This window comes from Zingiber officinale, chromosome 1B (genome assembly GCF_018446385.1).
Source record: "Zingiber officinale cultivar Zhangliang chromosome 1B, Zo_v1.1, whole genome shotgun sequence".
NCBI classification, from domain to species: domain Eukaryota; kingdom Viridiplantae; phylum Streptophyta; class Magnoliopsida; order Zingiberales; family Zingiberaceae; genus Zingiber; species Zingiber officinale.
The window spans coordinates 53947137-53973839 of NC_055986.1; the positions used below are offsets into that span (position 1 = coordinate 53947137).

At 35.9% G+C, this 26703-nt stretch overlaps 1 protein-coding gene and 1 long non-coding RNA gene across 2 annotated transcripts; both read left to right on the forward strand.

Annotated features, from left to right (window-relative positions):
* Positions 1 to 4953: 4953 nt before the first annotated feature.
* LOC121967134 lies at positions 4954 to 12146 on the forward strand. The gene is made up of 3 exons (XR_006107660.1): positions 4954 to 5430; positions 11727 to 11764; positions 11859 to 12146. It is a non-coding gene; the product is annotated as an uncharacterized LOC121967134 (long non-coding RNA).
* Positions 12147 to 12940: 794 nt separating this feature from the next.
* On the forward strand, positions 12941 to 18175 carry LOC122056742 (pentatricopeptide repeat-containing protein At2g31400, chloroplastic-like). The gene is made up of 4 exons (XM_042618838.1): positions 12941 to 15262; positions 16008 to 16221; positions 16947 to 17131; positions 17805 to 18175. Exons 1-4 carry the CDS (start codon positions 13305 to 13307, stop codon positions 18064 to 18066), a joined length of 2619 nt encoding a protein of 872 aa, XP_042474772.1. The 5' UTR covers positions 12941 to 13304; the 3' UTR covers positions 18067 to 18175.
* Positions 18176 to 26703: the final 8528 nt, after the last annotated feature.

Sequence of the window (26703 nt, forward strand, 5' to 3'; positions counted from 1 at the left end):
GAAACTGAATTTGTAACAATCTACTTTATTGAAATGATATTTATTACAAATTTTTAAAATAAAGTACTCAAGTGGAAAACAAATAACGCATCACATGTCTACATCAAAATTATCTCCAAGGATGCAACAATTTTGTATTGATCTTGTATAATGCGTATGATTTTTTAATTTAACTTTTTTCCCAGGAGACTTCATAAAAGTCAAATATCAGTTTACAACATGATTTAAAATCTTGACCCGTGTTGAGGTTTCAATCCTAGATCGGATTGATATAGTTTCGATATCATATCGTGTCGTGCCGATATTGTTTCGATATTTTTTAAATATAAAATATATTAATTAAAAATAAAAAATTTAATTTAATATTTAAAAATAAATAATAAAATATTATATATATATATATATAATGGGATAATTTTTTTAAGCTTAAATTAAGTCTATCTAAATTATTTCAATCATAACTAGAAGTTGATTAAAGTTATTAGTCTAAGTTATTTTATTAAACCTAACTAAACCTTGGCGCCCTCCTGTTCTGCCGTGTTTCACGATGCATCCTAAGGCGTCGTTGAGCTCGCGTGACCTGTCCGGATGTGTCGCGCTCCTGTTCCAACTTGTTCTGCAATGCTCCCAAGCTCGCGCAACGACACATCCGCGGGGCTCGGTGGTGCTCTAGCATAAGAGGCATGCATGTGCTGGTGCCGGTCCGTGGGTGAAAAAAGATGTTTCGCCATTATTGGACGAAATGACTCGAGATTTTAATCAATGATTTGCAGTAGTAAGAAAAGTTTCTATTCTTTCCACATTAAGAACATAGAATCATTGAACTATTGCAATTTGCCTCAAGTTACTAATTCAATACATTCCTTTCCTGTATATATTTATTGTTATAGACTGATCCTTAAGAAAAGGACTTCAATATAAGAAAGGAGGCTGGTAGGAGATCTTTTAGAGCTGTTGTTAAGGAATACATATCTCCAGTAACAAACAATTTTCTTGAAATCCATTTCTTTTGGGTTGGAAAGGTACTTGCTGCATACTGTATAGTCATGCAAAGCAGAATTTCGCTTTCTTATTTGAGATGGCCAACTTCGAATATTTAGTGATGCTGGGACGTGGCTCTGCTGTGGACTTGGTGAAGACTCTGCGCTGTCCTATAACACAAGGAGCATTAGTGTTGGGCTAGGGAAGAGGTCCTGGTGTTGATCCTCTGATGCTCACTCAGTCTTAGAGAAGAAAGTAATGAACTGTAGCGAATGACGTGTGCAAATAAAAAGCATCACATACCTCCGTCTATAGATGGAGACCCCTTTTATAGTGTGATTGTTGCGTTGTTCACGCATCTCAAAGCATTAACACGTTTCTCAGAGCTTTCCTAAGAAATGATAGGTCATATGAGCTCACAAATCGTTGTAAGTTGATGGGCTGGAAGCTTCTAAAGGATGATTTGCCGGCGGGATATTCTTTGTCCTTTTCGGCACAAACTTCCAAAAAAATATGATATGACATGTAGGTGGGTCCCGCTATAGGCCGACCGGCCGTCACTCGGCCGGTATGTCACCGCTCGGCCACACAGAGTAAAGCTACTGATATGTTCTTCACTTGGCTTTCATATTGTCAGAGAGGCGTATTGTGTCCGATCGAACCTAAGGTTATATCGGCAAGGTAGGTGGGCCGGGTAACTTAGCATTTGGCTCTTAACCACAGCTGCAAGTTTTGAATGGACAACCGTTTGAACGATCCAGTCGGCCTTTCACGTTCGACCGGTGCTTAAAGTCTGCTCAGCCAACCTTGCCTGATCCGCAGTCTCGTGGTCCATCCGACTTTGCGAATTTGACCGTTTGACTTTGACCTCCACGTTAGCCGGTCTTCACTGCTTTGACCCACTTTTTGGGGGCCCATCTTTATCACCATATCATTTAGAATGACTGCAGATTTTACACCTGCCGTATCAAATAAACCACTTACTGCAAGCCCTGAAAATGACCATAAGCATAAGCGTTTAATTGTTGTTTTTTTTGCTGGTGTTGCTGTTGTAGTGTTGTTAGCAATATGTGCAACCTTTATGTTAATTCAATGACAAAAAAGGATAAATGAACCATCTAAAGGTACTTGTCAGCATACTAATTACTCATATAATCATAGCTTAATTAACATTTTAAATCTCTTGGCAAAATGTTTTGCAGTATTAGAAGGACTAGATGTGAAATCTTACCCCTTTAGTTATGCTGAACTGAGGGCTGCAACCGAAGACTTCAATCCTACCAACATATTGGGAGAAGGTGGTTTTGGTCCAGTGTTTAAGGTAAGTATAATTGGTTCAGTGAATAACAAGTTTACTTCCTCTGTATTCACACAATCACATAATTTGGATGGTTAACCATTTTTTTAAGAGCATTGTACATGTAAGTTATTACCTAAATGAAAGAAGGAATTTATATTGGTCAATAAATTAATGGTGAAGTGAAAATTATTTTTTACTTATTTTACACTAAGTTACCAATCATTTATTCATACAATAATAAGTTGGGACCAATTGAAGCAAATTGTCATGCTGATGAGAAAGATGAAGGCGTCAAGTGCATTTTGAAACTTACAAAGCAAAGAGAAAGATCAGAGGTATAAAAAAAAAATAATTTTATAGTTGTTCACTCGTATCGTCCCATTGCTATTTGAACTTTTGATGTTTCAAACATTCTTCTCATTGTTAGTCTCTTGTGTGGCAAAAGGTGATTCGCTCGCCCCCAATGCCCCTGCCAACCCGTCCCTAGGTCAACACGGAGGAGGTAAATCATGGGTGACTACTAGCTATTAGTGCAGGTGGCCAAGGCAAGGGAGAAGGCATGCTCGGACGCGTCGAATTTCTACCCCAAGACCTCATGTGGTAACACCCCATGGCTTAACCACCGCACCGTCCCGAGGGGACAAATCTGTAACTTGATATGACATCCGTTCATGATGCACAAACAGATTGAACTCCCAATAGAACTAGTACATCCTTTATTCGTATTAGACATGAAATATTTTTGATTGATACTATACAATGCCCTATATTGAAGCTCGACAACACTATTTCCTCGTTGCTCCATGTATTTAAGTGTCTTAAGTATTATCCTTAGTAATGCACTTGCCATATGCAAATTTCGTGGGTTCACGAGTTCAGATGAAAGTGGGTGGGGCTTCTCATAAACGACCCAGAAAAGATGCTAATGGTATTTCTCTATTTGATCAGAACATGAGGTATCATTCTCAACCGTACAACTTTAGCTTGTTATCAATCATGACAATAAAAAATAAACTTCTACTATTGCAACCACATTATGGTCTTATTTATTATTATGTTTATATGAAAGCTACGACTTATGGGGTTAAACGAGATACTAGAGCCTCCAATCTGATTTTTTTAAGGCTAAAAAATATGGCCATGCCTAACTAAACCAGTGCAGGTATATCTGAACTCAGCTTCTGTTTCCTCATATTTTTGTAGTTTTTTTTAACTCATCAAATTGTAAACCAAGGGTGGTGATCTTATAGTTAGAAGGGACAAAATCATCGTATTCTACCATTGTAGATAAATCACATTCTTCAATTAGAATTCGTCAATTTAAGTGAAATAGAGATATTAGGCGTTAGCTTTGAAGTAGGTACTACTTTTGAATAATCTGATTTCCTTCAGAGTAAGTGTTGAGAAGAGTTGGGACACTGAAGAAAGGAGGTGTTGCTGTGATAAAAGGAGGCAAAGTAGATTAGTAGGAAGGTTCTCCCCTTGGCACCATCAAATTGTTGTGGAACATGGGCAATGACATTAGGGATGCAAGAACGTACACAATAGGTGATGCATGTGGGTGGTTGGCGATAATAATTGGGTGTGTGGCAATAGCTATTGAACACAACATTGCAGGGGAAGTAAATTCCTCTCTTGTGGTAGAGGGGACGAATAGTGCAGCGACGGCAGTGAGCTCGCTGATGGTAGGAGGTTATGGTTTGCTCTCAGAGATTGAGAAATCAAAGGTTGTGGGAGGAGAGGGAGGTTGACTTCGATGGGTGAGCTTTGTGGATCTAGTAAGAAGTGACTTACTAGAAGTGGCTATTTTACAGAATGCATGTTCTATTCATATTATCTCCTCATGTGATTGCTGTTTTACCAAACTGTAGATCACCAATTGAAGTCTATGGATTCTTCTTGTGCTGCCATGTTGTCATTGCTATTGTCGATCATATGCACCTGGCTATTGTTTCACTTTAATTTGGTGATGAGCAAACATATATCAATTGCCGTTTTTTTATTTTTATTTTTCAACTTGGCACCATCACTTATGGATATATTTATTTGTTGAATTTTAAAGGATCGTTATTATAATCATGGTTTAAAGTGTCGTGCCGAAACGGTCGAAACGGGTGAAATGTCTCGTTCCGCTCGGCGACCAGCACCGGCATGACCTCGGCACCAGACCCACGACAAGTGCGACGTGTTGCACGATCCCGTGGTCACAGCGGAGGGGTCGCTCGACCCTACAATAGTAGCGGAGGGGTCACATAACTCTTCCGTTGCCGCCGCGGAGACATCGTGCGACCCTGCGATCACTGTAGAGGGGTCGTACGGCCAATGTGGTCGCGCCGAAGGAGTCACTCAATCCCCGCGACCATGGCTGGTCGCACAACCCTACGACAACGCCGAAGTCATGCGAGCTCGCGAGTGGTGTCGGATTTCAAATATTTTTTAATTAAATTTAGGTTAATTATTTTAATTAACTCCTAGCTATGATGGAGATAATCTAAAGAGACTTTATTAAACCCTAATAAAATTATTTAATTAATTTTATATTTCATTTATTTTAATTTAAAAATTATAATAAATTTTTTTTTTATTTATTTATCTATTTTCATATCTTTTCCTTTTTTAAAAGATTATTTTTTTATCTTGTTTATTTTTTAAATATTTATGTTGAATATTTTAGTTTTTAATTAATATATTTATATTTAAAAAATATCGAAACTATATCTGCATGGTACGATACGGTACTGAATCGTATTGTTCCAGTCCAGGACCGAAACCTCGGCACGGGTCAAAATTTTAAACCTTGATTATAACGGAAACCTTTTACTTTCTACTACTATTCCTTTGTTGTATTCCTGTTTATTGGATAGGCCATGCTCATTGTACTTATTTCTGTTTAGTTTTAAGCAATTCTGCATCAATTTTGCAAATGAAAAGCTTCAACAACATTTTAATGAGGTGTGAAGTTATATTTTATTGGTAGCAAATTTGTTTGTGTTTATATGCTTAGCTTTCTGTTAACGGTTAGGGATGAGATATTATATCTTTTTTGTGATGGTGCAACATGTTTTTAAGATGGAGTCGGAAGAAGACAGGAATGAGGAAATTAATTGGAGCTATATTGAAATCAAGATGTTCTAGATTTGATTGAGAAGGTTTTTACACTCTTCCTTGAAAAACTCGGGCACTTATCCAACTACTCTTCGTGTACCTTTTTTTCATTCTTAGTACTTGAAGAAACTTATTCGCCTTTGTGTTGCATTTGTTACATCATAAATAAATCATGTTTGTTTTACTGACATGTGGAAGAACTATTCATTTCCTATGATCATTTGTTTTGTAGAATTATGACGATGGACAACAATTTTAGTTTTGAACAAATGGTATGTCATGACATTATATGTTGTTTGATGCTAGGAACCTTGAATTTGAGAAGTATGTCATATTCTGTTATAGAGTATGGGAGATTGTAGGCCAATAGATGATCTACAATCTTTTGTGGAGATGAGTAACTGAAACTCATGAACCATGTTGTAATATTGGACCAAATCTTGTCCATTTGGGAATTATTCTATTGATTTTGTTGTGAAGAACATGTTACTAATTGGTAATGTAATGCACTATTTGTTTCATTTACTCAAATCATATTAGTATTTGGCCAGGTGTTTAAACGATGAAGATTTTTGTATACCAATAAGTTGGAAAAGAAGAGGAGATAAAATTACCATTAATATATATATAAAAGAAATTTTATTCTTGTGAAAATGTTAATCCCATTGCAATCCTCTTAAAGTTCCATTACAGTTTGAAGTTGTAATGCATGAATAGGAACATGGTTCCCAGCATATAGGAGAGTAATCAAGACAAGTTGAAAGGAAACTCATTAATTTGATTGTTGCATTTGTTTATCTAAAAGCTATTTGTAATGCATTGAAATGCAAATGGATGATCACCAGTGTTCGAAAACTCGGGCTAGGCGGCGGCCTAGGCGCCGCCTAGGCGCTGCGCAGCAGCAAGCTGCGCCGGAAACCTCCCAGGCGGGTGCCCTAGGCGGCTCTCGGCGGCCCTCGGCGGGACTCGGCGAAACTCAGCGGGCCTCGGCAGGCCTCGGCAGGCCTCGGCCGAGTTATTTAGGTTTTAAACTTTTAATATTTTGTTCCAAATTTGCTGTTTACGTCTTCCCCGTGCGCCGCTTCGTCTTCCAAATTTGCTGTTTACGGCTGACTTCTCTCATCGTCGCTGCGTCGAAGGCTTCGTCGCTGCGTCGAAGGCTTCGTCGCTCCGGGCAACGGTAAGTTTTTACGTCTTGTTTCGTTAAGTTAACTTTTTTTATTCCTGTTGAGTCATCGTCGCGCAGTCTTCGGCGATGCCGGACGCGTCCGCAGCCGCCAGAAGCGTCGTAGGATGCGTCCGGCAGCATCTCGTGAAGCTTCCAGCGGCACTGGAAGCTTTCCACGACGCTTTCGGCGCCGCTGGAAGCAACGTCGGACTTCGCAGGACGCGCCGGACACGTCTGGCGGAGCTTCCGGCGGTGCCGGAGGCCTCCCACGAGGCGTCGGTGGCGGCCGGTGGCGTCCGCACCGTCGTGCGAGTCACGACAGAGAGATGGGGACGACGTTTTTTGTTTTTTTGTTTTTTCTTTTTTTTAGATTTATTAAATTAAAACAATTCCTAACGGGGATAATTTCAAATTCAATAATAGGTTGGTTCGTAAAACCTAATAAAATTATCATCCCAATTAAATATATTTTAAATTTATTTTTTTATAATAAATTTTATTAATTTTTATAAAAGAAATTTCAATATATAAAATTATATATAAAAATAAAATTCCATTATTAATTTTATAACTTATATAATCAGATTTAAATATATAAATAATATACTTAATTTTTTTAAATAAATAATATTAAATATTAATTTATATATTAACAGATTTAAAAAATATAATAAATATTATCATTTATCAGATTTAAAAAAATAAAAAATATTTAAAATTTAAAAAATATAATACATATTATTAATTTATATTTTATATAAATCATATTTATAAATTTTATATATTATTAATTTATATTAATCGGATTTATAAATATTAAAATAAATTAAAATTTTAAAAATTCTAATAGATATTATTAATTTATATAAATCAGTTTTAAAAATATGAAAAATAAATTAAAATTTAAAAAATTCCAATAAATATTATTAATTTATAAAAGTATAAAACAAATTTAAAAATATAAAAAATATATTTAAAATTTAATTTATTTAAACAAATATCGAATAAATTTTATTAATTAGATTAAGATATATAAAAAAATATTCTCAGACTTGTTAATGACTTAATGTTATTGAAATATTTTGTATTGTATGTCTGTATGGTATAATTAAATTTTATTATCATGTTAATATGTTATGTCTTGTTATATATAATTTTTTCAGATTATCTGTTAGACTGCTATCAATGGCAAGTAATCTATCTTCGACAACATCTGTCACTCAACCCGAATCCGGGATTCTTAGAAGAAAGTCAAATGATATCGGATGGGAGTTTGGGATATTGATTGATCCTAAGAACCTCGACAAAATTAAATGTAAGTTATGTGGAAAAGCAATGTCAGGAGGAGTGTATAGGATAAAGGAGCACATTGGAAATATACCTGGAAATGTATCTGGTTGTCGAAAAGCATCTCAAGAAGACAAAAATAAGTACAAACAGACTATTTTAGAAGGGAGGAACAGAAAGAACAAAATAATGGAAGAACAAAGTTGTAGAGCAGAGGTGGCTATTTTCGTAGATGAAGAAGAAGGTCTTGAAATTGAAGGGATGGATGGAGTTAAAAACCTCTTTCACTTGGCCCCATGGATAGATATGCATCGGCAATTGCTCCAGAAAATGCAGACTCCAGTGGAAGTAAAATGCTTCGCCAAAAAAATATAAATGAGGCTCTTTTCAAAGAGAGAACTCAACAAGTTTAACGATGGGTTTATGAAAATGGAATCTCATTCAATGATGTTGATAATGATAGCTTCAAGCAACTAATGGAGGCAGTGGGTCAATTTGGACCAGGATTCAAGCCTCCAACTCAATATCAACTTAGGGAGCCACTATTGAAAGCCGAAGTTGAAAGAACAAAACAATTGCTGAAGAAACATGAAGAAGAATGGGCAAAGAATGGATGCTCGATCATGACAGATGCATGGAGTGATAGAAAAAGAAGAAGCATCTTAAATTTGTGTGTTAATTGCAAGGAGGGTACTACATTTTTAGAGTCTAAGGAGTCTTCAGAGGAGGCGCATACAGCTGAACTTATTTTTGAGTATGTTGACAAGTGTGTTGAACAAGTAGTAGCTCAGAATATTGTTCAGATTGTTACAGACAATGCCACCAACAATATGGCTGCAGCTAAATTGATGAGAGAAAAATGACCCGGGATCTTTTGGAGTTCATGTGCAACTCACACTATTAATCTCATGCTTGAAAGTATTGGCAAACTTCCACGATATAAAAAGGTGATTGAGCAGTCCATGGCTTTTACCATTTTCATCTATGCTCACCATAAGACTTTATCATTAATGAGAAGTTTCACGAAGAAGAGAGACATAGTCCGACCAGGAGTTATCAGGTTTGCATCAAATTTCCTCACATTGCAAAGTTTGATTGAAAAAAAAGCTAGTTTAAGGGCCATGTTTACAAGTGATATGTGGGAGAAATGTAAATGGTCAAAATCAAACAAAGGAAAATTGGCTTACTCTACAGTGATGAGCATGAGTTTTTGGAATGGTGTGACACTTTGTTTGAAAATATTTGCTCCTTTGGTAAGAGTTCTTCGATTGGTAGATGGAGATAGAAAGCCATCGATGGGGTTTCTATATGGGGAGCTTCTTCAAGCTAAAGAAGATATCAATGTGGCTCTGAATAACGTGGAATCAAATTATCAGCCTATCATAGTCATTATTGAGTCAAAAATGAAGGATAGACTTGATACATCATTGCATACCACTGCATTTTTGTTGAATCCTTATTTTTACTACAAAGATAGTTCGATTGGGCTTTATGAGGAGGTCGCGATGGGGATTTTTGAATGCATGGAAACTTTGCATGCCAATGAGTTAGATCTACAAGATACAATTATTAACAAGGAATTTTCAAAATATAGAAATAAGACTGGGTTATTTGGAAAAACATTGGCAGCAAAGCATGTGAAAAAAATGATGATACATTTGATCCATGTGCATGGTGGAGTACATACGGTGCTCACACACCTAACTTGCTAAGGGTGGCATTGAGGATACTTTCATTAACTACAAGTTCATCTGGGTGTGAAAGAAATTGGAGTACATTTGAAGGAGTAAGTTTTAAACTTTCAGTCTACTCTTTAATTAAATTAGTTATAATTTTTAATATCTATACTTTATATTCAGGTACTAACTATAGTATTTACTTTCTCTATTTTTTTTAGATTCACACAAAGAAAAGAAATAGGTTGGATGCCAACAGGTTGAACAATCTAGTATTTGTCCAATTTAATGCTAGATTGTTGAACAAACAAAAAAAAGAAAAAGAAAGAAATGTTGATGTCCTTCTTGCAAAAGGTTGGATTGTGGATGGTGGGGAAGATGATGAAGTTGAACTAGGTTCCGGGCTCACTTGGCAAATGGTTGATGAAGCAAGTGGAGCAGATGAAAATCTACAACCCCGAAGAAGCTCTAGAGTGAGAGAATTCCATGAAGATGATTTTGAATCCGAAGAAGAAGACGAGGATCACAATAATGATATTGAGTTTGTGTCCGATGAAGAACAAGTTATTGAAAATTATGGAGAAGAAGAAGCAGAATAAATATGAGTCTATGAGATATTATTAGTTGTGTAATTTTGAACTCATCTTGTTAAGACATGATTTATGTTATTTAACAATTATATTTTGCTTAGTAGTTACTAGTTCACAATGCATTGTAATCTTGAATTGAACTATTGCTACTATTTTCCAATGTTCTACTGTTTACTATATGATTATGATAACTTACTGCATGTTCTATTGTTTAACTGTTTCTTTTACTCATATTTACTGAGCCTAGTATATTTTCTTTGCACAAAACTATTAGTTTTCTTTTATAGCTTTTCATTTTTTGGTATTGGAAAGTATGTATTTATTTCAGCATACATAGTTAGATCTTCATTGCTATGAAATTGTTTAAGACAACATTTAGATTTGCATATGACATTGTCCACAGTCCACATGAAACAAGGGATACCGAGGAATCCGCCTAGCGGCGTCTAGTCCCCGCCTAGGCGGCCTAGGCGCTAAGCGCTGGTCTGCCGCCCGACTAGCACCTAGCGAATTTTAGAACCTTGATGATCACCAAATACCACAAATGATGAATTTGCATACCATGTACCTTTGATACCAGAAGGTTCATATTTATTCCGCCGGAATGGAATTTGCATTAGATAGATAGTAACAATGGTTAAATTGTGATGTACACATTTTCTACTTAAGCCATGGTTTGTTATAGCTATAGATGTACACACTTTTCCTTGATTCATTTCTATTTTTCCTCCATCATCTTATTTAAACATTTCTATCTCTCTCACTCTCCTCTCCTCTCCTCTCCTCCCTCCCATTTCACCCTTCCCTTAAATTGTTTCTCCTCCTTTAGTTAATAGTGTTTGAGCCATCCTATATATTGACTCGATGATCACATCTAGCTGGTGTCTATGATTTCTATTCAATTTCATGTTGTTTATAATTTCCGTTTATTTATGTACTATCTATTAAATGAAATTGAGTGGGAGACTATTGGATGAAACCTAGTAGGAAGACACTAGCTCCATTTGAATAATCTATTACTAAATAAGGAACGAAAAATAATTGGGTTTGTTTTTACTATTTGGGATCGATTATATTAATTTTATTTCTCCTTGAGTCGTATATAAGGCTATATTTATTCAAATTATTGATATTATTTTTTATCATATTGATTACTACTTTCTTTGTTCCTCACCACTCACACTTTTCACTCTAATTGATGTAACTCTTTAATTACAAAATACATTTGTTGCCTTTGAACATGTCCATTCAAACATCTTAGTCTATTTTTTCTCATTTTTTCATTTATTGGAGCTACACTTAGTTGCTTATAAGATTTTTATTTTTTATTTTTTTTATGTTTTTGTATTTTAAATTTACTTAGTAACTTATATAGTAAAGATAAAGTTAAATTTAGTGAACAATTCTCAATATTGAACATTGATATTAGAAATTCCTTCTTGTTACATGGGTTTGTGAAATTAAACACTCCTAAAGGCTTTGTAAAGTTATTGACGAGCCATTTTTTTACTAGAGGTGCAACTGATGTTTCACAATCTTTGTTGATCATGGACATTTGTTCACCTGTTTTCTATTTTCTCAATCTACAAGGAAAGGATTAACATTTTCATTTTTTGCAGAAACCTATTGGGATTATTTCGCTATTGGATAAGGCTTGGTAAGTGGACAATCTTCTTTGGACATACAATGTATTAATTTCTTTGACAATTTACAGAAGTTCAAAAGACTAAAATTGTGGCTACTCTTATCAGCATGTTCCCAAGGTCAACACATCAAACATTTTCTGCCTTGACTGTTTCAGAATCTTGGATCACATTCCAGATTGGGAAAGGAAAAATTTGCTGAAATGGATTTGATCATAGCGCATTATGCTGGAAAGGTTGACTCCACAAACTGTTTGATTCATGGAACAATGTGCGACCTAATAGATTTGTTGTACCCTAATGAAATTTTGTGGTTTATGAATCAAGAAAAAATTACTTGTATTTTTGTATGTCTATTTTTTATTTATTTTATTGCTACTTTGATTCGAGTTTTATGTAAAGGAAAGAAAATTTTAATTTTAAATGAATGAGATTCACTTCTCTCTTCCTCCTGTCATCTTCTACCATCCTATAAGGAGTCCTACTTTGATTTATTATTAAAAGAGTTTCTCATTCTCTTATAAAATGACATGATTGTCTTCCATGATAAAATAATAATTTATTTATATTATTCTCTCCCCTATTTTTTTCGATTTAAATTAGCTCGTTATAACAACTACAGAAGTGTAACTGTTATAATTGTGTGACAGTTCAGTTGTAGCAAATACAAGTTTGTAGTTGCTATAGCATGGAAAAAAAATTAAAATTAAAATTGTTTGAAGACTTAAAAAAGATTTAAATGATGTTTTTTTAGCTTGAAACATGATCGTTATTGGTATTATCTAGTAATAAGTTGTAGAGATTTTAACAAATTTTGATTTGATATATTTTATGTTTTATGGTTTAATTCGAGTCAAAAGTTATGATCTTTTAAAATTTAAGATTTAATATTTATGTTATAATAGTTATGAGTTTATAGTTGTTACATCGTGTGTGTCGGTTTAGGCCAAGAAAGAATGTCTAGGAGAGAGCTAATAATAATGAAAATAAAATTTTATAAGGAAGGATAGTTAGGTCATAAATTTTTTTTTTTATAATAAATCAATATAGAGTTAATTTTTTTTTAAAAAAAGTGACGTCCTTACATTAACATTCTTCTAATATCGATCATGAATATAAAGAGATATATACAGGTACATAAATATTGATTAATATGCCAGAGATATCGTTTATGCTACTTTTAAGTTCTTACCCAGATTTACTTTTAGCCCGTGAAGCTCGAGTCTGCTACGACCACAAGCTATCTCGAGTCATTCAACTCCTTATCTCAATCCCTGCTTCCTCCCCCTTTCGCCTTCCTCCTCCGTCCCTATGCATACCAATCACTACTCCTCCTGCCCGCTTTTCCCTCCAAATCCACCAATCTGAGCTCTCCTCTGTGCCCCCCAATCCAATTTTTGCCTCTCTCCATGCCGTCGAGTTGATATCTGATTGCTCCTGGGTCTCCCAGAAGCCTTATTTGTCTTCCTGTGATGCTTTGATTTGGAAAGCGGAGCTCCCTGGTTTTGGCAGCGTTCCTCAAGTGCTTGAAGTAGTAGTCGCATCGAATTCTTCATGGCCTCCTCGACGCCTCCCCACTACTCCATCACCGCGGCCAAGCCGCAACACAGCGCCCACCCGACCCCCCATAGCACTCTCCAGAAACATCAGCAAAGCCGCCGTAGGAGCTCCCACAGGATCCAATCCTCCGCTTCCCTCGGTTCTTCTGCCACCAGTAACAACGCCGTCACCAACGTCGCCGCCGCCGCCAGCACCCCTATTGCGTCTACTGCTTCGGCAAGAAGCGGCTCTGGTCCTGGCCCATCGCCCCATAAAAATGGGATCTTGGGGCGGAACCCTGAATTTCTGCATTACTACTCGCAGCCAGAAGCAGGTCTGACCCGTGATTTCCGGCAGAGTCGTACCACGAAAGTCATCTCCAAGAGGAACCTCAGCTCGCCGAAGTCCTCTCATGGTTATCCTCGCACAGGGTCTCCAGCCGCGGCCAGATGCCTCAGCCAAATCCTTAGGTCTGGTCCCAGCGACCGTGCCTTAGGCAATATATTGATGGGTTTTGGACCTGATCTCGGCATCCCGGAGGATTACTGTTACATTCTACACGAGCTTGGAAATCAAGATAGGTGCCCCTCAAAGGCTCTTGGGTTCTTTTATTCTTCCATTTCCTCTATGAGAAACCCTACAGAGCAGGGGAAGCTGCTGACTGCCGCTATTGGTGCTCTTGGCAGAATGGGCCGCCCTGATCTTGCAAGGCAGATATTTGATGTCGGTATCACATTGGGGTACGCAAACACAGTTTTTGCACACTCCGCTCTCATCTCAGCATATGCTCGAAGTGGACTTGCAGCTGAAGCAGTGGACATTCTTGAGATGATGAAAACAGCTGGCCTGAAACCCACCACCATATCCTATAACGCCTTGATTGATGCCTGTGGAAAGGGTGGTGTTGATCTCAAACTCACGCTTGGATTCTTCCGTGAGATGCTTCATGGTGGGCTTTACCCTGATAGAAAGACTTTCAACTCCCTTCTTGCTGCCTGTAGCCGTGCTGGCCATTTGGAAGATGCAAGGATGGTGTTTGATGAGATGCTACACTTGGGAATTGGCCAGGATATCTACACATACAACACCTTCATTGATGCCATTTGCAAATGTGGTAATATGGATCTTGCACTACAGGTTATGTTGGATATGCCCATAAACAATGTAGAACCAAATATTGTCACCTATAGTACTTTGATGGATGGCTACTCAAAACTTGAGCAGTTTGATGATGCATTGAGTCTCTATGAAAAAATGAAAGCTTTAAAGATTGGATTAGATAGGATCTGTTACAATACATTGCTTTCAATCTATGCAAAGACTGGAAAGTATGCAGAGATTGCCAAAGTTTGTGAGGAGATGGAAACTACAGGTGTTGACAAAGACATAGTCTCTTATAACTGTTTAATCAATGGGTACGGAAAGCAAGGCAGGTTTGATATTGTTGCTCATTTGGTTCAGGACATGAGAGAACGGGGTGTTACACCCACCATACTCACCTATTCGACTCTGATAGATGTTTATTCAAAAGCTGGAATGTATGGGGATGCAGCAAATGTGTTCTTTGGATTCAAGGAATCAGGGTTGAAGGCAGATGTTGTCTTGTATAGTTCCTTCATTGATATTTTAGCTAAGAATGGATTGGTAGACTGTTCTGTGCGGTTGCTTGATGAGATGATGAGAACGGGAATTGAGCCAAATGTAGTTACTTACAACACTATAATTGATGCCTTTGGTAAGTCTAGAATTGTGCACGAGGGGGATGGTGTTGGAAATGAGTTGGAAGGTGGGGGAGCTGGAAGCCAAATTGTTGGTGCTTTTTGTCATGTAGCAAGGGGAATAGGTCCTCCTGCAGTTGAAGAGTCTAGGAGATCCGAGGAGCTGCTCTGTATTCTAGGTTTATTTCAGAAAATGGTCCAGCAGGGAGTCAGGCCTAATGTGGTGACATTCTCTGCCATACTCAATGCATGCAGGCAACCTCTATCTGCCCTATCATGGATCTAATTCTTTATCTTTTACATAAGAAACAGTTTTAGGACCATATTTCATTATTCTATTAGTGAATTTGTAGTTCAATCAAACCTTAATTTTGCAAATAGTCTTGAATAGTAAACTTGCAAAGCTAGTGATTGTTTTAGCAACTTGGTTTGGAGAGGCAGACAGAACTAGAAACTGGAAAGGGAGAAATTTTGTCAAGTTAAAATTAAGAGAATTTTGCGAGGAGAAAAATATCTTTCATCATCATCATCAATAGAAACAGGAAAGAGAGAAATGTTTTCAAGTTAATAGTAAGGGAATTCTGATGGAGAAGAGAAAAATTGTCAAATCATGTTTTTTCTGTAGCTGAAATGTATCTGAAATTGGAAACTGGTAGCTAACAATCTCAATAGTTAAAATTAGAAGTTAACCAGAAAATTTAAATACTTTTGGCTATTAGCCAGAATTGTTGGGCTACTTGTATATTTGCAACATTGGTGGAAACCAACAGGATTTGCTTTTTGATGCAATGGCCAAGTTTATGATATTACTATGTGAGAAATTGGCTTCTATAAACTTTTGTCAAGCTAAATACTGTTAAAATCATAGAATTGTTTCATCATTTTATCAAGCAAATCATCTTTTAGAGGATTTCTATGGTTTTAATCAGCCATTAAATATTTGGTTTAGTTATGAAAACATTCAATTTTGTCCTATTCTTATCATGAAATTGGTTTGCAGTCGTTGTAACTCATTTGAAGATGCATCCTTGTTACTGGATCAGCTGCGATTATTTGATAACTTTACGTATGGTGTTGCACATGGACTTCTCATGGGCTCTAGAGAGGTCTTGGTTCATGCTCAGTCACTTTTTGATGAATTGAGGCAGATGGATCCTGCAACATCCTCTGCCTTCTATAATGCCTTGACTGATATGCTTTGGCATTTTGGGCAGGTAATTTTGACCAGAACATATCAACTAGACTTTTATTTCTTATCGCCCTTTTCATTATCATGGTTCATTTAGAAATTACTAGTAAAGATGATTAAATGACTGGATTCAGTTTTTCTATTTTCCTTATGAGATTTTGCCTTTTTCTCTATGAAATTATACTATTTAGATTGCTTCTCAGTGGCATTATTATCCTGATTGATTTAAACAAATCACATTGGTGTTTTCAGAGGAGCAACGTACATGAGTTGATATGTTTTTAGATCAACTTATATGTTCTTGGTGATTATCAAAATGATGATTTCTAAATTTGTGTTATCTACTTAAAAGTATGTCAACTTGTACTTTCTTATGCCAAACAAGTTTCACTTTTGATGTCTCTACAGTAAATTGAATCAAATGTCAACATTAGTATATTGTAGGAGCTATAAACCCTGTAAATCTAATATGGAGTCTTCTGGTCTTTCTCTCTGCTTAGATGCTAAGATAGGGCTGCCCTGGGATCTAGCCCAACCCTAAAAAAACTTACATAGGTATTCTATAATCTACAATTTGGCACCAAGGAGAATTGATCTGTTCTTTTTCTCTTTGTTCATTTTGTTTTAGTGCTTGGCCTACCCCTTCGACACCAAAAACCCAGCCCACCTCTATTTCTAGATCCGTCCCTGTATTTACTTAATTCAATTTTTCTTTTTCTTTAATAAAAACTGTTTCCCTCATGTTTCCAGAGACGAGGGGCGCAGCATGTTGTGACTGAAGGTGTACGCCGCCATGTTTGGGAGAGCACATGGACTGAAGATAGTCTAGATTTGCACCTCATGTCTGTTGGTGCTGCCCAAGCAATGGTTCATGCATGGCTCCTGGCGATACAGGCCATTGTTTTTGAAGGTCGCAAGCTGCCCGAAATTTTAAGGTATTATTCATTTCAAATTATGCCAATTGTTTTGCTAGTCTAGTTGTCCCTTGCTCAAGAAATGTGTCATTCATAACATGAGTGGACCAACTACTACTTTATTTGATCATATGTATAGAGTGAAATGCTCCATCATTACACGTATGCATGAGCAAATTGTCCATAAAACCTCAGCCTCTAAATTATGGTACTCTCATCATTCAAATTACGCTCACATGTATCATCTATAACGTAATAGAATTATTGTATTGTTGCTGTTATTACACAAGTTTTGACTAAGTCTGATGCTTTTCTTCATTTGATTGATTAATTACCTGCACGATCTTAGTTACAGAGGAAAACCTTGTTATATTCTCCTAAGGAAGGTTTATAGTTTTTGTTTTGACAACTTCAAGATTTATCCTCATTAGTAAAAGTATCTTGGGCAAAATGGGTTTTCCTTTACTTCATTGTCTGACAATTGTGTTGGGTATCTTACTGCCGTTCTGGTTTTGTTGCATTTTTTTTTTTGTTTTTAGGAAACAGGCTATCTTGCTCTTCTTTTAGTCTCTTTCTTTTTGTTGTTGAAGAAGAAAAATTTAGATAACTAATGTATTAAAAATTTCACATTCATAACCGTACCATAAACTGTTGGTTAATCCCCTATTCAGCTAACTCTGCAAGTTTGTCACAGCATTTTGACTGGATGGGGAAAGCACAGCAAGGTACCTGGTGCCAGCACCCTTCGCCATGTCATCAAGGCGCTGCTAAATTCAATCGGTGCCCCTTTCCACCTGGAAAAGTTCAACATTGGGCGCTTCGTGTCTGCAGGTGCTACCTTAGCTGCTTGGTTGAGGGAATCTGGCACATTAAACATCCTTCTCCTTCGCGATGAGCGGGCGCAATCAGATAGCTCATCAAATGTGCTTCCAAGGCTGCAAGCACTGCAGTTGTAGATTCAGCTTTCTTTTAATTTTTCTTAGCAAGTTCCTTTTGTGATTTGTGACTTGTGATTGTACAAGTTATGCCCAATAAAGTGGAGCCTGTGTTGGGTGTTGATTGTTAGCACTAGCCAAAGTTTGCATTTCTTCAAGAGGATGAAGAATGCTGCAACCTTTTCGTACTGTCTTTCATGTTAAGGGGCAAGATAATTTCTAAATTTGTCTAGGCGGTTGTCTTAGCACCTGACATGGATGGCCGCATGTGTTCGGGTCATGCAATAGGAGCCCAACGTGTGTCCCATTAACTTCCTGGCGTGCTATCGCTGACACAGTCTCGGGCCTACGGTGGGGTAACGTCGTACCTTTTTAATTTTTGAGACATCTTAAGATTGGGTCGTAGTTTTAAATAGATAAATTTTTTTAATATATAGTTCTGAAAATCGACCATCTGTTGCCAATTTATATTGAAAATTGAATAGTTAGTACTAACTATATTTTGTTTTTTTTTAAATAGCAGTATTGTTATCTGTCTCCTGGGTGGAATAATCCCGAGACTCATAAATAGAGCCTCAGCCATGGAGGGAATTAGAGAAGTTTCTAGTAAAAAGGAGTGAATAATAACACCTAAAAAAAATTCATTTGGTAGTTTCAATTCACACTTTGTTTATTTTTGTTGGTACAATTATATCCTAGTAAGAGAATCATATCCTAAGTAAGAGAATCATATCCTAGTAAATATCCTAATGCGTCGAGCATCCATGTTAAATTTGCTTTCTTAAATAAGTTAATCAAGGAAGAAGTCTGTATAGGTCAATCACTTGGATTTGAAGATCATCCTGACTATGTAAACTCAAGAAAACATTATATGATTTTAAACAAGTACCTAGGAACTGATATGAAAGGTTAACCTATTATCTAATGTCTAAAGGATTCAATCAAGGTCCAGTTGATCTAACTTTTTTTGTGAAAACCCTTTAAGCAAGATATTTTTATAACTCAAGTATATATAGATAATATAATTTTTGGATCAACAAATTCAGAATTTATATAAGAATTTATCACCTTAATGGAATAAGAATTTGAAATGAGCTTATTAGGTAAATTAACCTATTTCTTAGGTTTACAAATTAAACAAATAAATGACAACAAAAATACACAAAAAAATTACTTAAAAAAATTGAAATAAAAAATACTAAAGAAATAAAAATACCAATGATAACTAATATAACTTTAGATAGTGATCCAAATAGAAAATCAGTAGATCTAAAATATTATAAAAGTGTCATAGGTAGTCTATTATACTTAACTTTAAGTTGACATGATATTTTATTTATAGTTAGTATATGTGCTAGATACCAAACCTGTGCTAAGGAATTTCATCTAACTAATATAAAAAAGATCTTTAGATATTTAAAAGACACACCCAATGTAGGAATTTAGTACCTTAGAACACCTAGTTTTGAACTTATAGATTATTCTGACTCAGATTATGCCGGCTATAAATTAGATCAAAAAGGTATAATTGGTTGATGTCAACTCCTTGGACCATCACTTGTCAGCTGGTTTAATAGAAAATAACATTGTATTACTTTATCTACTACTAAAGTAGAATATATAGCAATGAGTGAGTGTATAGCAAAATTGTTGTGGATGATGCACACATTAAAAGAATTTAACTTAGAACATAAAAATGTAAAAAATCTTTATTGATAATATAAATTTAATTAACTTAACCAAAAATCTAGTACATCATTCAAAAACAAAATATATTAAAATTAAGCATCACTACAACGTCGCTAAAGGAAACATTGAACTCAACTATGTTAACTTTAAGTCAAATCTGACTTACATTTTCACTAAACCATTATGGCAGAATATGAGTCTAGTAATTTATGAAGAAAATTAGTAATGTGCACGATAGACTTGAACTTGTTCTATTTTCAATATAATTTTTTATGTTTCAATGCATACATTTTATAAAACCTATTTTTGATTAAAGCTATGCTTTTAAACCTAAACTTTTATAAACTTAGCCTAGGCTTTCCCCCTAGAAAGCATGCACCTATAGTTTTAGTAGCCAGCATCTCACAAGACACTATAATTACTTTGCTTGTGTATTTAAAAACTTAGAATGGTGTGAGATGCATAGAGTTTTGCCTAATATTTCAGATGCTTATAATTTTGCATCACCATAAATCTAGGTGAAAATACCATAATATATTATCAAGTTAAGTAATCCTTCTTAGTAAATAATTAGCTGGATAAATGTACTTAACTTGACTAATCAAGTGAAAACTATTATCTTTTAATAGTTAGTTAGTAACTAAAGGTTATACATTTAAGGACTAATTTTTAGATGATTAGTTTAAAAACTAAGTTTTCAAAAATACCTTGCATGCTTCATCAGGTTAAGGGGGAGGAATTGCTTTAAAACTATTTTGAAAAATTACTTTAAAAATATTCTAAAAAATATTTTAAAAATTACTTTAAAAAAATGTTTTGAAAGATACTTTGAACATTACTTTGAAACTTTCTTTTAAAAAAAATGTTTTGAAAAAATACTTTAAAAATATTCTGAAAAATACTTTGAGCATTACTTTAAAAATTATTTTTTTAAAATATTTTAAAAAAATACTTTAAAAATTATTTTAAAAAAATACTTTAAAAATTACTTGAAAAATACTTTAAGAATATTCTCTTAAACTTATTGAAAACCGTTTGAAAAAATACCTTGGAAAATTCTCCCTCACACCTAACTTGTAACTTATCTATAAGTTTGTGATTATTATCTGTTATGCTTTTAATGAATGACAAAGAGGGAGGATAGTAAGGGTAAAACTTAGAAAATATTAAGAATCCAAAGATTAAGAGAATGAGCATCATTACTATTAATTTTTCTCTTAATTATGCTATTATTGTTTTACATATTTTTTTCTAACTTTAACCCAAGTTGTCATTATATCAAAAAGGGAGAGATTATTAGTACAGTTGACACTAATAGTTGAACTTTAGTTTTGTTGAATGATAAATGGTTAAAGTAAGATTCTGTGTGATTTGATACTTTTACCGAATGTATAGGAATTGACGGATCTAGATGACCTGATATCAGGCTGAAGCCCAATTATGTTTGAGAACCTGATAACTGACACGAAGTCCAGATAGATCAAGGGATGACTTGACAGTTGGCTGAAGTCCAGTTATCAGGTCCTCAAACCTAACTGGGCTTCAGCTTTGTGTCAGGTTCTCTAAACCCATTAATTCCTATATAATCGGAAAAAGTATCAGATCACACAGAATCAAACTTTAACTATTTGTCATTCATTAAAACTTAAGTTCAACTATTAGTGCCAACTGTACTAACATTAACAACCATCAATGGGCGTTTGAACAAGGTAACCCTCGCCTGTGATTTACCTCTTCCGTGTTGGCCCTGGGACGGGTTGGCGAGGGTGCTGGGGGTGAACGTATTCACCTTTTGTCAAAATTGAACAAGGTAACCCTGTAAAAATCATCGATAAGTATGCTGTGAACACACTTGACTTGATTTCCGCAAAGATGGATGCACTAACAAAAAGGTTTGATACACTTAAGGTAAATTATGTGAACCTTACTAATGCATCTTGTGAAATATGTGGTGATGCAAGGCATGTGACAAATACATGTCAACTTGGTGCTATCACAACACAACTAGCTCAAATCGAACAAGCGGATGCTGTCAATAACTTCAACCTGAGGAAAAACAAGCTTTAGTTAGGGCCATACAATATAATCCTAATTGGAGGAACCATCCCAACTTATACCGAAATAATGAAGATCAAGGAGGGTAGAGAAATTTCAGGCAAGCAATGGATGCTCAAATAACATCCCAGCTAACTAGAATGGAGAAGATGATGAAAGTTTCATGGCCATGTAATCCCAGATGAGTGAGGACTTTAAGCAACTGAAAGGTACAGTTGACAATTTTGACAGTCATACTAAAGTGCTTGAAATTAACTTGTGCAAGTCGCTACCTCTTCACAAATTTGTATGCATTCGGATATATCATACATAATAGGGATATTAGGCAAATATTTATGTAACACTATAATAAATATGACTTTCCGCAGTGTCAATTATCCTATTCACAACGTGCATCTGCACACTGCACAACTGCAAGCTATTAAAAGTCATAAGACATTGACAGCGTGCATCACGCATTGTAGTTAAGAACATTCGCAACGTGTAGTGCGCGCTGTGGTTAAGAGCATTCACAGCGCACGATGCACGTTGTGGATAAGGGCATTCACAACTCACGGTGCACACTGCGGTAAAAGCATTTGCAATCCACACCAAGCCCGATAATTTCATATAATTATCAACATCATATAATTATTATTAATTTTTATTTAAAATATATGATTCAAATTTAAAATTTAGGCATCATAACAATTTATTCATCACTTAAAATAGAAATAAAAATAATTTAAAATACAATTAAAATGACAATACATAATTTTTATTTATCTAATATAAATTTGAGTCAATTTTACAAATGAAACACTACTAATAAATTTTTTACATCCAAAGCTATTACAATATTAGAAATAATAGAAAAGAAATCTACTCTTTAAAAACTTATTGATACATGATAAGTATCTGCGCAATTCGACACCCAAGTAATTTTCTTGTTGGGTTTTATTGATCTTGAAACTTTATAACCACTACCAAGAGATTTTTGGATGGAGACTTTTACATTATTAAACAAATCTGCCTCAATGTTTTATTGAATGTGCTATTCCCAATGGCCAGCTCTTCATGATCCAGATCCCCTGAAAACAAGAAATTAAATCAGATTTGCTTACTGAATTCATTCAAATATCAATAACATTTGGAATAAGATGACCATACCTTCACTTGTAAAAAGGCACTATCCCAAGTTAAACTTTTGTGTAAATTATATTGGCCAGATTTTGTTTGGTTTTCTCAGGAGACTCTGAAAGTTTGAGCACTTGTTCAACTTGTTTGCTTAATTTTTCTAGACGATCATCTTTATCAGCACCCTCAATTACTGACTCGAAATTGTTGTTTGCTGAAGGATTGTGAGAAAAACCTAGAAAATTACAATTAAATACACAACATGATTGATAATAACATCATGATCACAAGTTAGCAATAGTGGTTAGCTCTAGATTGTTCAAACTATTCATGAAGCACAATGAGTCATAGTAAAGAGTGACAGAATTATATGTGGATGAGGATGACAGTGTAATTATAAAGAACAAGTTTCACATGGCCACATTGGAAAATGTTACTGGTTGTGTGATGTTCATCAAAATCATTTCGGAAGTAGGCAGTGTGATGTTCATCAAAAAATTTTGCAAGAAATCTGGAGGCTAGCAAACTTACAATCATTGTAGAAAATATGCCCACAGTCCATCTTAGTGATTGTATATGTAGGAATGGTATCAAAACAAACATTATAGGTGATTGGATTTGCTATAGTGGAAAAGCCATTGTTCTCCACAACATTGACTCCCACTTTTGAAAGCAATCGGTTCTTCCCCTTTTGATCGAGCAGTTCAAAGATCCTCTCAACTTCCCAGTTGTAATGAATAAGAAGGGTCCTTGTATGTTGTTCTTTAAGCACCAACAGCTCGATCCCTAAACAATAGTCATGGAAAAAAAATCAAATATACTCCACACTGATCTAGGTGGCTGTGAGCAAAATAAGTTTACCTGATCTACTAGGAGGGACTCTTTTGTGATAACCAGCATGACAAGAAGAGGAGAAAATTGAACAAAAAAAATGGTTAACAAGTAAAATTCCCATGCCAAAAGATCAAAATTTCTATTTTCAGACAAAAAGTGTTTCTTTCTCTCAAGACAACAAGGAGGCTCCGACAGCGACCAGTGGTAGCCCCCTCGCCGCTGCACGCGGCATTTTTCATTTTTGCTCGAAAACGCACAAAGCAGGCATCGCCGCCATCAATTGCGAGTTGTGATAAAGCTTCCTCTATTACTTGTGTCCGGCTGTGTAAATTCTTTACTGTTTCTCCGGAGTCATCGCGCGTAGTAGCCGTCACTTTGCATAGTCGTGACCATTGCCACGTGTTCGTCCCGCGCGTAGTAGCTTCGGCAGAGATGGATTCGATAGAAAGGGCTTCGGCAGAGATGGATTCGATAGAGGGCTTCGGCGAACAGGGATTCGGTGGAAATATGACCCAGTTTGGCTAATCCTGAGATCCGTCCCGCCAGAACAAAAAGAATCCGCCTAGTTTTTTTCAACCAATCCGACTCCGCTCCGCGAACCTTCTAAACTTAAAAAAAAAAAATACAATTCAACAATAAATTATTATTATTATATATATTTACTATATAATATATATATATATATATATACAGAATCGTTCCGCTGCGGAACAATTCTTGAGGACTGCGGACGTGGCAGCTGCCATGTCATATTTGTTAAAGTTTTTTTTCCTTGCAGTGTGACTTTTGTGAAGCATCGTGGAACACTTCTTTGCCCTAACCCTTCTCACGATTTTTTTCCGCCGCAGAAGATTTGCTCGCCTCCCGCAGCCAAGGTTTCCTCCCTTCTCGCATCGTGAAACGCTACTCCGTAGCCCTTCTTCTCCCGTCTGCCGCGAGAAGATCTGACGCCTCCCGCCGACCTCAGCTTCCTTCTTCTCGCGTCCGCCGCGAGAAGATCTGACGCCTCCCGCCGACCTCGGCTTCCTTCTTCTCGTGTCCACCGGCACCTGACTCATCGTCGTGCCCTCATTCCCTCTTTCTCGCGTCCCTCGCCACCAGCAGCTCGGCCTCCCTCCCTCGCAAGCTCTGCTCGTGGCCGCCGCCCTCGCGACAGACGACCTCGTGCCGCGACAAGGCTTACAGATAGGCTGTGAGGCTTGGAGAGACGAAGCTAGGGTTCCCAAGCTCTCGCCATATCTAGGGTTTCAGGCGCCTCCCTCACACGTCCACCCAACGAAATCTAGGGTTTCTCTTTTAGGTAAAACCTCGTTTGTTTCTTTCTGTTTCTATTGCAGGTTTGATCTTATAAGAAATCAGTAGTTTGATTGATGTTCGATCACAGTGTTTTGTTCAGCTTGGCATATTTGTTTTTATACGACATATTGTTGTGGGTTTTGTTTGTTCTTCGAATTCCCTTTTAACACTTATGCAAAATGTTATTGCTCTTCAAAGTAACTACATCAGTTTCTATAAGTAATAACAGTCCTTAAAGTTTCTTTTAGCTCTTTGGCTTTCATGTGGTTTCTAAAGTAAATGTGTCATCAGCCTCATCTAGAGTTGAGGCAACACAATTGTTTAGTTTAATTGAAGTTCGATCTTAGGGTTTTGTGATGTTCCATATATTGTCACTGGAATACCATATAGTTATATTGTCATTGGAATACCATTTAGTTTCTTTTGTACAACACAGTTTATTTTAACACTTATACAAAATACAATAGCAGTTTCTATAAGTAACAATAGACAGTAATTTGGTCTTCGAAGTTTATATGGAACTTGCAGTTCCTATTGCAGTTTTAAAATTTGGTCTTCGAAGATTATAAGAAACTTTGCAATTTCTATTGCAGTTGTTAATTTTGTTAAATTTTACTGTTTAGGTTGTTAGTTTATTTTAACACTTACGCAAAATGTTATTGTTTATACAACAGCAGTTTTTATTTTCTTCAAGTAATGTTTTTATGCAAAATTGCAAATTTTATTTTATAAGAAATCAGTTATGGTTTTTGTCTAATTATCTATTGTCAATTCTAATATGAGGGAGCCTAGAAATGGAAGAAAATAGAGTTGATGATCAGGAATACATTCCCCAAGTTTCAGATGATCGAAAGCCAAAAATTGGAATGGAATTCTCATCACTAGAGGATGCATATTCGTTCTACAACCAATATGCACGAGAAGCTGGATTTAGTTCAAGGATGCACACGAGCAAGAAAAATAAGATAACAAATGAAGTAACATGGAAACAAATTGTATGCTTTAAAGAAGGGCATACAGATCTAATGCGGTGGAATAAACATGCAAAAGTTGATCAACTGACAAGGGAAAGAGCACGTGGGTCAGTTAGAACGGGATGTAAGTCAAATATTGCATTTGTCAAGAAACAAACTTGACCTAATTGGGTTGTCTGTAACTTTATAGAAACCCATAATCATCCACTCGCAACTCCATCAAAGGTGCATTTGCTACGCTCACATCGTAATGTTTCTGCAGCAAAGAAAGCTTTAACACAATAATTTTCAGAGGCTAATGTGCCAACTTGTCAACAAATGCGATTATTAGAGATAGAGTATGGAAGGCCTGAGGGTGTAGGTTGCACAGAAAGGGATATTAGAAATTTTGAAAGAAATCTAAGGGATGAACAAAAGGGTATTGATGCTGAAACACTGATCGAGTTTTTTACATCTGAGCAAGAGAAGAATTCGGCTTTTTTCTTTGATTACGAGACTGATTCAGATAACAGATTTAGTAGGTGCTTTTGGGCTGATCATATATCAAGAAGGGCATACAGTGTATTTGGTGATGCAGTTGTATTTGATACTACATATAACACCAACAGATATGACTTGATTTTGGCACCATTTGTAGGTGTTAATCATCATCATCAAACAATTCTTTTTGGTTGCGGGTTTCTTAGTGATGAGA